General features: G+C 48.4%; 1 protein-coding gene across 1 annotated transcript in view; it reads right to left on the reverse strand.

Moving 5' to 3' along the window:
* Nucleotides 1-1,489: 1,489 nt before the first annotated feature.
* The window catches only part of EDN3 (endothelin 3), a 66,567-nt gene continuing 56,083 nt past the window's right edge, over nt 1,490-11,973 (reverse strand). Inside the window, exons 3-5 of the mRNA XM_075846718.1 lie at nt 9,517-9,675; nt 7,963-8,064; nt 1,490-3,554 (exon numbers count right to left, since the gene is read on the reverse strand). Coding sequence (XP_075702833.1) covers nt 7,998-8,064; nt 9,517-9,675 — 226 coding nt within the window. The 3' untranslated portion in view covers nt 1,490-3,554; nt 7,963-7,997. The remainder of the gene's footprint in view (nt 3,555-7,962; nt 8,065-9,516; nt 9,676-11,973) is intronic.

Genomic DNA, 11,973 nt, shown 5'->3' on the forward strand with positions numbered 1-11,973 from the left:
TCTGGGCTGGCCCATCCAAATTTTTTACCCACATCTCTAGATTTACACGCTCTGGCCAGAGGTCACTATTAATTTTTCAAACTCCAACCAAATCTGCCTCTTCATGTGTTTTACCATCAAAGGTCAGTAGAATTTGAGGTTGTGAAATGGAGTTTAATATTACTGCTTCATATGTAAATGTACTTTAAATTTGAGTTTCGGAATCTGTATACCATGTAGAAATATGCAACGTTTAGAAACGCATAAATGAAACTAATCAGGATTTTTCACTACATTGTCTGGCAGAGGAAAAATGATTTGAACTAGTTTCATTTTTATTTTTTTAATGTATGGAATATACTTCAATGGTTTACGTATAGGTAACTACTTTATAGGACACCAGTAGTTTAAAAGAATTCTCAAACAGATTTGTTTTCTTCCTAGAAACAGTGCCACTTTTGACTAAATGTCGCATCTGGTATTGCAGCTCCAAAACTAGACACACCCTAAGAGGAGTTAGGAGATTTTTTTTTCCTAATTCTTTCTCGGAAACCATGCAACCATTGTCCATAGGCGGTGTCTGGTATTGGTGCTGCAATACCAGACACAGCCTGTGGACAACTGTGGCACTATTTTGGGGAAAGCCGTTTTTTTATATTTTTTTCCTAATCTCCTATAACTCCTCATTGGGTATGTTCACATATTTAGTATATTTATGTATTAACCTAGAGTGATCCATGCCTGTTTTTAAGATAAAAATGAACATTGATGACGTGGAAGGCTGAGTAATGAAAGAGTGAGCCTGTGATGTCATCCTCCTATTGCCATCTGATTTTAATTTTTCCTGAAATAGCACCACTCCGGTATTTGGGCTGTTTATGGTATTGCAGGTTAGCATCATTTTGAGTCAATGCTGCAATACCAGACACAGTCGATAGACAAGAGTGAACTTATTCTAGAAATGGCACCAGACCTTTTCTTCAGACTACCTCTTTAATGCAGTTTCTGGCATGGTGGGAGGCCCCTGGGTACCAAAAATACTCACCCTGCATATCACAGTACATTAAGGCTATGTTCACACGGAGTATTTTGGGGGAGGAATATCTGCCTCAAAGCTCCAAACGGAATTTTGAGGCAGATATTCCTCCCCCAAAATACTCCGTGTGAATAGCAATGATCGCGCCGTTTTTCGCCCGCGGCCATTGAGCGCCGCGGGCAGAAAACACGCTTTCTCCTGCCTCCCATTGAAATCAATGGGAGGTCGGAGGCGGAAGCGCCCGAAGATAGGGCATGTCGCTTCTTTTTCCCGCGAGGCAGTTTTACTGCTCGCGGGAAAAAGACGCCGACGCCTCCCATTGAAATCAATGGGAGGCGTTCTCGGGCCGTTTCTGCCGAGTTTTGCGACGCGGTTTCCGCGTCAAAAAACTCGGCAAAAGACCCCGTGTGAACATAGCCTAACACCAAGTGCACAGTTTTGAAATAGATAATTCGCAGTTCCACTAAATCAAAACTATTTTAAGTCTCATCTTACAGTTTTAATGCAAACAAAAGCCTTCACACTTGTGAACAAGGATTTTCAAAATTAAAACAAGATGTTGGTGCATGACCCTGAGAGAGCAAAGCTTTCTATCCATTATCCTGTAGCTGGTATGAGGAGGAAAAAAAACACACTAGTGGGCTGGTTTCACAGGACTCTTATATGGCTGTAACCCTAGACCCTCCCCATGGATCTACTGAACCCAACTTAGATCACCATAGAGCTCTACTAAAGCAAACTTGGATTCCCCCACAGTTGTACAATGATCCATGTCTTAGGTCGTGTGAACCCAGCCTATTTTCAGGCGTAATGGAGGCGTTTTACTCCTGAAAACACAGTTCCAATACATCAGCAAACATCTGCCCATTCATTTCAATGGTTTTGACTATGTATTGTGCCGACGAACTGTAATTTTACGCGTCGCTGTCAAAAGACGGCGCATAAAATAACAGCCTCGTCAAAGAAGTGCAGGACACTTCTTGGGATGTAATTGGAGCAGTTTTTCATTGAATCCAATGAAGAACAGCTCCAAATTACGTCCGTAATGGACGCCCCGCAAAACGCGAGTACATGCAATGACGTCTGAAATGCAGGAGCTGTTTTCTCCTGAAAACAGCTCTGTAATTTCAGACGTAATATCGGTTATCGTGTGCACATACCCTTATGGTTAATATTTGGGTCAAGTGAAACCAGCCCACTGCTTCCGCCAATTCACAATTCCTTTAGACATGTCAGTGGGTAACATCGGTGGGAGCCATTGCTTGAGGGGGACCCAGTCCTTGACAAAGTAGTTCATGTCTTGTCCAATGTGATTTTTGCGTTTCCTTAAAGTGCTCAAATCTGATTTCAGTAGAGAACTGTCTGTGTCTATATGGCCATTGCGTCACTGAAATCAACTGGAGTTATGGAAATTTACAAATCATAACCCAACCAGTTAGACAGAGAACTGACTATTTTTTTAACAAAACTGCTTAATGCAGAATGTGGTCAAGAGCTTCAATGGCATGTCAGAACATTCAGAAACTAAGAGGTTTCTGACTGATTGATTGTATGACTTATCAGCGAACTTCAGCAGGTCCTAATCCCAGATTTCCAGGGAGAGGAGTGATGCAGGCTTGGCCATCTTATTCTCTAGCTCCAATTAATTTTTGTGGTAATGAACCGCTCAGGTCAGACAATAGTTGTAGATCCTGCAAGAGATGGAGTGGATCCCAGTTGCCCAATCACCTTCATTCCAACTTTCACCACATGTCTTATCTCCAGATCTTTTATGGCTATAGGCCACAGCGGAATTAATTTAGTTGAAATCCTTGAAATATAACTGCAGAAAAGTCTCTAGATGTAGCAGAAACTTCCAAACTTTGAATTTACCACATATCTTATATATGTTAGAGTTTGGTATTCATTTCACCAAGAATGTGCTCTTGACCAAAGTCCAGATTGTTGGTAGTGTACTCTACAGAGAATACCATTCCCTTTTGCCCCAGTGCCTTGTATCCACTAAAGCATTATATATTTATATATATTATATGTCCAGATAAAGAGAAAAATTGAGTGCATGTGGCACTGTAGTGATCCTGCACAATTGTCACCAGCCTTGAATGTGGACATGGATAGGAGAAGATTGACGGTTGTTGATAAGGCTTAAAAAAAAAAAAAGCGCTTTGCTCTATTATCTGTATAAAAGCTATGCAGAAGATGTAACACACATTCTTTGCTGTAAGGTAGTACTTTACAAGACTGGATATACATATGTTGTATTATTTTCCATGAGTTCTACTACACTTTGCAGTGCCCTCTACAGCAGATGGGGCGGATGACTGGTTTGACTTTTCAATGAATGAGGTACTTATCAGTAGGACATACCCACGATCTTCACTTTACCTCACATCCAGCATTTGGGTAGATAAGATGTATTTAGAACACAAGTCTAATGTATCTTGTGACTGAAGGGTTGATGATGGGTGGCTATGGCCACTGTCAGTGAGGAGTCATCACGAGTGTCTTGGAAACTTGTCCTAAATCGCATCACCACAACCTAGATAAAGAAGGTGCATAGTTTGTACAGTTGAAAAGACATGACAGCTAGGTTCACACTTATACATGAGGCTTGATCTTTAATGATGTGTGTTCCACTTAAAGTCTATATAGGGAATTTGTGCCCCAATGAAACTGGACATTTTCTTCAATTGCGTGTGTCGTTTAGTATTGTGGCCACCCACTACAATCGGGAGGGCGGGAGGGAAAAAGGGAGGGCGGGAGGGAAAAAGGGAGGGCGGGAGGGAAAAAGGGAGGGCGGGAGGGAAGAAGGGCGGAGGAGTGAGTGCGTGCGTGCGTGCAGAGGAGTGAGTGCGTGCAGAGGAGTGAGGGGGCGGAAGAGGAGGAGGAGGAGCGAGTGCGGAAGAGGAGGAGGAGGAGCGAGTGCGGAAGAGGAGGAGGAGGAGCGAGTGCGGAAGAGGAGGAGGAGGAGCGAGTGCGGAAGAGGAGGAGGAGGAGCGAGTGCGGAAGAGGAGGAGGAGGAGCGAGTGCGGAAGAGGAGGAGGAGGAGCGAGTGCGGAAGAGGAGGAGGAGGAGCGAGTGCGGAAGAGGAGGAGGAGGAGCGAGTGCGGAAGAGGAGGAGGAGGAGCGAGTGCGGAAGAGGAGGAGGAGGAGGAGGAGCGAGTGCGGAAGAGGAGGAGGAGGAGGAGGAGCGAGTGCGGAAGAGGAGGAGGAGGAGCGAGTGCGGAAGAGGAGGAGGAGGAGGAGGAGCGAGTGCGGAAGAGGAGGAGGAGGAGGAGGAGCGAGTGCGGAAGAGGAGGAGGAGGAGGAGGAGCGAGTGCGGAAGAGGAGGAGGAGGAGGAGGAGGAGCGAGTGCGGAAGAGGAGGAGGAGGAGGAGCGAGTGCGGAAGAGGAGGAGGAGGAGGAGGAGGAGGAGGAGCGAGTGCGGAAGAGGAGGAGGAGGAGGAGGAGGAGGAGCGAGTGCGGAAGAGGAGGAGGAGGAGGAGGAGCGAGTGCGGAAGAGGAGGAGGAGGAGGAGGAGGAGCGAGTGCGGAAGAGGAGGAGGAGGAGGAGGAGCGAGTGCGGAAGAGGAGGAGGAGGAGGAGCGAGTGCGGAAGAGGAGGAGGAGGAGGAGTGAGTGCGGAAGAGGAGGAGTGAGTGCGGAAGAGGAGGAGTGAGTGCGGAAGAGGAGGAGTGAGTGCGGAAGAGGAGGAGTGAGTGCGGAAGAGGAGGAGTGAGTGCGGAAGAGGAGGAGTGAGTGCGGAAGAGGAGGAGTGAGTGCGGAAGAGGAGGAGTGAGTGCGGAAGAGGAGTGAGTGAGTGCGGAAGAGGAGTGAGTGAGTGCGGAAGAGGAGTGAGTGAGTGCGGAAGAGGAGTGAGTGAGTGCGGAAGAGGAGTGAGTGAGTGCGGAAGAGGAGTGCGGAAGAGGAGTGAGGAAGAGGAGGCGTGAGTGAGTGCGGAAGAGGAGGCGTGAGTGAGTGCGGAAGAGGAGGCGTGAGTGAGTGCGGAAGAGGAGGCGTGAGTGAGTGCGGAAGAGGAGGCGTGAGTGAGTGCGGAAGAGGAGTGAGTGAGTGCGGAAGAGGAGTGAGTGAGTGCGGAAGAGGAGTGAGTGAGTGCGGAAGAGGAGTGAGTGAGTGCGGAAGAGGAGTGAGTGAGTGCGGAAGAGGAGTGCGGAAGAGGAGTGAGGAAGAGGAGTGAGTGAGGGCGGAAGAGGAGGCGTGAGTGAGGGCGGAAGAGGAGGCGTGAGTGAGGGCGGAAGAGGAGGAGTGAGTGCGAGGGCGGAAGAGGAGGAGTGAGTGCGAGGGCGGAGGAGGGGTGAGAGCGGGGGCGGAGGAGGGGTGAGAGCGGGGGCGGAGGAGGGGTGAGAGCGGGGGCGGAGGAGGGGTGAGAGCGGGTGCGGAGGAGGGGTGAGAGCGGGTGCGGAGGAGGGGTGAGAGCGGGTGCGGAGGAGGGGTGAGAGCGGGTGCGGAGGAGGGGTGAGAGCGGGTGCGGAGGAGGGGTGAGAGCGGGTGCGGAGGAGGGGTGAGAGCGGGTGCGGAGGAGGGGTGAGAGCGGGTGCGGAGGAGGGGTGAGAGCGGGTGCGGAGGAAGGGTGAGAGCGGGTGCGGAGGAGGGGTGAGAGCGGGTGCGGGGGAGGGGTGAGCGGGTGCGGGGGAGGGGTGAGAGCGGGTGCGGGGGAGGGGTGAGAGCGGGTGCGGGGGAGGGGTGAGAGCGCGGGCGCGAGGGGTGAGAGCACGGGCGCGAGGGGTGAGAGCGGGCGCGGAGGAGGAGTGAGAGCGGGCGCGGAGGAGGAGTGAGAGCGGGCGCGGAGGGGGAGTGAGAGCGGGCGCGGAGGGGGAGTGAGAGCGGGCGCGGAGGGGGAGTGAGAGCGGGCGCGGAGGGGGAGTGAGAGCGGGCGCGGAGGGGGAGTGAGAGCGGGCGCGGAGGGGGAGTGAGAGCGGGCGCGGAGGGGGAGTGAGAGCGGGCGCGGAGGGGGAGTGAGAGCGGGCGCGGAGGGGGAGTGAGAGCGGGCGCGGAGGGGGAGTGAGAGCGGGCGCGGAGGGGGAGTGAGAGCGGGCGCGGAGGGGGAGTGAGAGCGGGCGCGGAGGGGGAGTGAGAGCGGGCGCGGAGGGGGAGTGAGAGCGGGCGCGGAGGGGGAGTGAGAGCGGGCGCGGGGGGAGGGGTGAGGGCGCGGGGGGAGGGGTGAGGGCGCGGGGGGAGGGGTGAGAGCGCGGGGGGAGGGGTGAGAGCGCGGGGGGACGGGTGAGAGCGCGGGGGGACGGGTGAGAGCGCGGGGTTTCAAAATGGAGCATAACATCATCATTTCTTACAACACAGAAGAGGAGATCTTTCCCTGCCTACATTCTTCTCACTGCACCAATGTACTGAAAGGGGAAAAAGTCTCATCCCTTGCAGGGAAAGGTTTTCCCATTATGGGTTAAGTCACATGTGGTCTATGTCATCAAGTGTCCCTGCGGTGTTGTATAGGTCGGGAGACCACACAACATACGAGACCACATATCAGTCAAGGATCACAGGTGTAAGAATCTATGATCACCCTTTAGGGCTTATTTAGATGAAAGTATAATACGTCCGTGCAACGCGCGTGATTTTCACGCGCCTCGCACGGACCTATGTTAGTCAACGGGGCCGTGCAGACTGTCAGTGAGTTTCACGCGTGTGTCCGCTGTGTAAAACTCACGACATGTCCTATATTTGTGTGTTGTTCGCACATCACGCACCCATTGAAGTCAGTGGGTGCGTGAAGATCACGCGCAGCACACGGAAGGACTTCCGTGTGACGCGCGTGATTTGCGCAAGATCAGTAAAAAGTATGAATGAAAACAGAAAAGCACCACGTGCTCTTCTGTTTACAAACATACAAACAGAGTGTCATAATGATGGCGGCTGCGCGAAAATCACGCAGCCACGCATCATACGCGGCTGACACACGGAGCTGTTAAGTTCCCATTTGCGCGCGCAAACGCAGCGTTTTTTTGCACACGCTCGTGTAAATCCGGCCTTACTAAGTAGGGCCGTCACCTGTCACTATTGAAACATCAAGTTTTAGAGCAGGAACAGATTCTGCCAAGCCTAAGGCAGAGTTCCCAGGGGCCGGATACGCTGCGTAAAACTACGCAGCATATCTGACATAGAACATTGTGGTAAATGCTGCAGATTTTTCATCCACAATTCCAGACAGAGAATTCCCAGCAATTCTGTTACATGTGGACAAGCTCTTCGTGTATGTTCACACAGAGTTTTGACAGGCAGAAAAAAATTCCTTCAGGGTCACCTTCTCTTCATTGTTTACCGGACACAGCGCCTTACATTTGGTTCTGGCTGTGTCTGGAACTGCAGATCACTTGAATGGGACCGAGCTGCAGTACCGGAGCGCCGTGGCCCCTTCACTCAGTCTAACTTCCAGCACTCTCACCGACAAGTGAAGGATGGACCACCAATATTAATGTCCCAGAAACCCCTTTTTAAACAATTGTTTCTATTCACTGACTGCAATCAGCTGAGGAATAGAAGTACAAAATTAGATCATTTAATTATTATGTAAAGAAAAGTTCTGCAACTATTTACATAAAAACATGTCATCTCTGTATAGTGGACGCGAATGGTACGGTCACATCAGCCTGTCGGCCTCTATGGCCGTATCAGTTACCGGAATAAACATTCAGTAGCATTGACACAGAAAGCTTTTACAGGCTGCCTTCTGTTATCATATCTGATGATCCTTAAGAACAGTAGATACGGCAGTAGACTGAACTACTGATCCACCTGAAGGGTTGAGCACATATTTGTCAGCCACTCGGTCAAATATCCGCTTCGGGCGCGTTGCCTCCTAGTAGCCGGTGCTGGTCTAGACATGTGTGGGGTCTGTCTGGAAAGTTCATATTGACATATTTTATGTACTTTGTAGACCGGGTCCTGGTGACCTTCTCATCAGATATTATTCATCATGCACCACCTTTGTGTTACCCACCTGGGTGCTGCAGGCCTGACCACAGCGGCTGGCGCTCATGCTGCTGCACGCATTCTTGTCTGTTTTAATCGGATATCTCTGCGTGTTCTTTCTACTGAAGGTCTAGAGGGGACAAAATACAGATGTGAGGCCATGTTCATCTCCACCGCTGGATTCACTAGTCAGACTGATGCCCAGGTTTACCCACAGGCACAGCTTGATGCTAAAACGAAGTCTAGCCCCACCGCCAAACCACCAGATATGTCACATGCACCCACATATATATCAAGATTTATATTCACAATAAATACCAAAGCCCTAATGTACTGAAGCAATGTGATTCTAAGCCAATGTAGATATGCACAAAGCATGCTGGGTCTTAGAGGGGTTGTCTAGTTTAGATAAACACATATCTCTTAATGCATATGGATGTAATTGTGGTCTAGAGCAAAGACTCCCATGGTCCCCTAATCCACCCTCTCTAGAGGACCCAGCATGTGACACCACTGACTTCTATAGGCACAATCGAATAGTTTATTGAACCCAGGACTTGTCAGTTGTAACCTCCAGCAATGTCCGCTCATAGACGAGGGACCTGCCTTGTGATACGGGGATTGTATCGTTTAGCGCTCAACAGCTGGGTTCACAGTTATCAGAGATCAAGCCTCACTCAAATTTTAAATCTTTCTTGGGTCTTCCTCCGAGACAAGGCGATCACTAAAACACTCCCTCTCAATAACTTCTTTCTGGAGGAAGGTAGGAATAGTTAAAGGGGTTTTGTAGGATATTACATTTATGGGGTATCCTTAGGATAACTCTTCAATAAATGGTCAGTGGTGGTCCCACACCCAGGACCTCCACCAATCAGGAGAACGTAGGGGCCCTGAACGGTGCGGAGCTCCAGTAAGAGGCACTGCCACACTCGTATGAATGCAGCTGTGCCAGGTACTACAGCAAAGGGGCCAAGGCACTCCAGTGATTGCTGTGGACATTTTGTCCTGCTGATCGGTTGGGGTCCCTGGAGTGGGACCCCTATTAATCATACATTCATCCGTCATCTATCACATTAAAAAAAAAAACTAAGTAAATTGCAGAGCTAGAGCTACATGATCCGAACCGTCGACTGCTAGGGGGAAGGAAAAAACAAACAAAAAGAGAAATCTTAAAGAGTAAGAATCTGTACATCACAAGAGCCTTTTCCCCTCTCGTGCTCAGGTGCCTAAAGTGAAGCACATTGAGTGGTTCTATTTTTGTTGCTTGCTTGACTTTTTGCTACTTGGCCGAGGACGTGGGTGTTATGAGAATGAGTGGTCTCAAGGGCTGCAAAAGACGACATAGAAGCCGTGTAAGTCTCAATACACCGATCAACTCTTTCATGGTCAGCTGACCAAGTGTTTCCCCAACTCTTGCCCTCAAGTGCCCCCAACAGGTCAGATTTTCAGGATCAATATGTGGGATATAGCTAATAATTTTCAACGCATTAGGAATGGAGACGTGGTCTTTGGGATATCCTCTACTCAAACTCTTGGGGGTACTTGAGGATAGCAGATACAACTGAACATAGCTTGAGCTCACCTGTCCGTCTTCTCTTTGCAGAAAAACACACAGCGGTGGTCACCTGGGTCTGTACACGAACACCGGGGCGGTGACGAGGAACTCATCCGCCTTCTGTCTGTACTTCGTTTATCTCGTACACTTCCCCGGTAACTGGAGAGTCCATACGGCACGGTTCTCCTGAAAGACAGAGGGTTATGTAAGAAGCAGCTGAAGATGCAATCCTGGGGAGTTACATCATTAAATATCTGTACCAAAACAAAAGAATCCTGCTGGTGGCTACTGTGGACGTGGGTTGTTTTTTGTTTTTTTTATGATGTATTAGGTTGGTTTTTTAACTCTCCTTAGACCAGTGATCACTAACCTGTGGCTTTCCATAAGTTGCAAGACAACTCCCAGCATGCAGGTTGGCAGGGCATGCTTGGATTTGTAGTTGTACAACAGCTGGAGAAGCACAGGTTAGTGACCACTGCCTTAGACTTTAGCATAGGCCATCAAGGTCTGATCGGTTTGGGTTCAACCCCTGGGTCCCGTGCAGATTACCACAATGGAAGGGCCACGTCACTCTTGCGACTGCCATGTCCCCTTCATTCTGATTGGTTCCCCTAAATTTCCCACTAATCAGCAAGACAGTCACTCTTTTCGTTATAGACCAATTGGAAAGCTAGTTGCTCTTTTTGCTATAGACCAATTGAGAAGCCAGTTACTTCTGTCATTATAGTTAGCCAATTAGATAAGCCCCATCAGACTCACTGATTGGCCTCAATTTAAAGGTGAAGTTATTTAAGGAGATGCCAGACCTCTTGCGGCAACCATTAGAACAGCCATTCTCCCCTGACTATGCCAGTGTACGTGGTGAAACATGTAGGAAGGACTATTTTAGGGACTTTTTTGTTATTTTAATATACAATTCTTGTCAGGACTAGCCCTTATAATACCAATACAAAGAGTCTGAATGTGAATTTTTGGGCGGAATGCCTCCATGTGTTTGATTCGGAGACGAATATCTCTAATCGGAGCGTGTGATATACTATAGGCGAAACTTCTCCATGCGTTTGTTGATTTTGAGAGAAATGCCTCTAATACTGTGTGTGTTACATACCATAGGAGACTTCTCCAGTGTTCATAAATTCAAGAGGAATGCCTCCAGCACTTTAGACACTCTAGATAGTCTGCTGAAACACCGGGAGGAATGCCTCCATTTTTTTCAATATTGAGAGTATCCATTACCTTAGAAGAATTCAGACACCATTTATGCCAAATTATCTAGGAGGAATGTCTCCAGTCGCACTCAAAAGAACAGACAACTATCAGTATATATTTTTCCATTTCTTGATTATATAGCGACTACCTCTCGCCATTGAAATGGACGGTTATTGCTCCCAAGAGGAGTACTAACTTTAATTCCACAAAGAAACATTAGTAAAACACTTTCTCCTCTAGAAGCTAGATCTGTTGTTCAAAAATAAGGGAGTCCATGGATACATTTTTACGTTTATCGGGTTTAGTTATAATTCTATTAATGTATATAAATAAAGGTTTAGACTCAATTCTCCTGTTAAATATAGGAATATTTGCTCAGTTAGTGGGAGTAGAGCCTTTGGATTGTCGGAGTACAATCCTTGTATTTGAATATTAAATTTAATGCAATCCCCCCCCATGTATATCTTTGAGACTTGATTTAATCCATTATATATTGAGATAGTTGAATGAGACAAACAAACTGGGTTTGTCTCGAGTCAGACGACACTACACGTCCTGGTCAGGAGAAGTTTTTACTTCACAGAAAAAGCATCATGGTGCCAAAACCAAATCTGCTTACATGCAAGTATCATCAGTGAACAGAGTATTGTGGGGTACCAGTCACCAGATAGACCCTCTAGTTACTTGGGTATCTGAGAGATGTCCTACAAAGAAACTAGGGGTGCACCTGCATCACCGAATAGGCCAAACCGTCTGATTAGATGCAATCATTTATGCCCCCACACATAGGGGCAGCTCTCATGTGGCTGATTCTATAGCTCCCATAGACTTTGCCATGCATGTGCACAGCCTAGTCCTTACATCACACCCCACAACTCCTCTGTTAGGAGTTGTGGGTTTGCAATAGGTGGACAGCCACAGGTTGGAGACCACTGTTCTAGCAGATGATCTGAGGCTCTACAATCCAGCTCTCGCCTTGTGATTTCTGCTCTGAACAACCATGAATTAGAACTATATATAACAGATGAAACAATTGTATTTAGCTCTTTTCCAAGTTACTTGTTCATGGTTTCAAATGAAACTTTTTTGGCCAGATGCTAGCGGCGTGAATCTATCCCCAAACGCTATACAAGTCACACAAAAAAAACGACATTTAAAAATCACAGACAATGTCAGCAGTTGAACCATAATGATGACCGGTGTGATTTATTACAATTGATCACACATCATGACATTTTCTTTCAGCAGATTCACTTTCTACATCACACCGTATAC

The sequence above is a fragment of the Rhinoderma darwinii genome, chromosome 13 (genome assembly GCF_050947455.1).
Source record: "Rhinoderma darwinii isolate aRhiDar2 chromosome 13, aRhiDar2.hap1, whole genome shotgun sequence".
In the NCBI taxonomy this organism is placed as follows: Eukaryota; Metazoa; Chordata; class Amphibia; order Anura; family Rhinodermatidae; genus Rhinoderma; species Rhinoderma darwinii.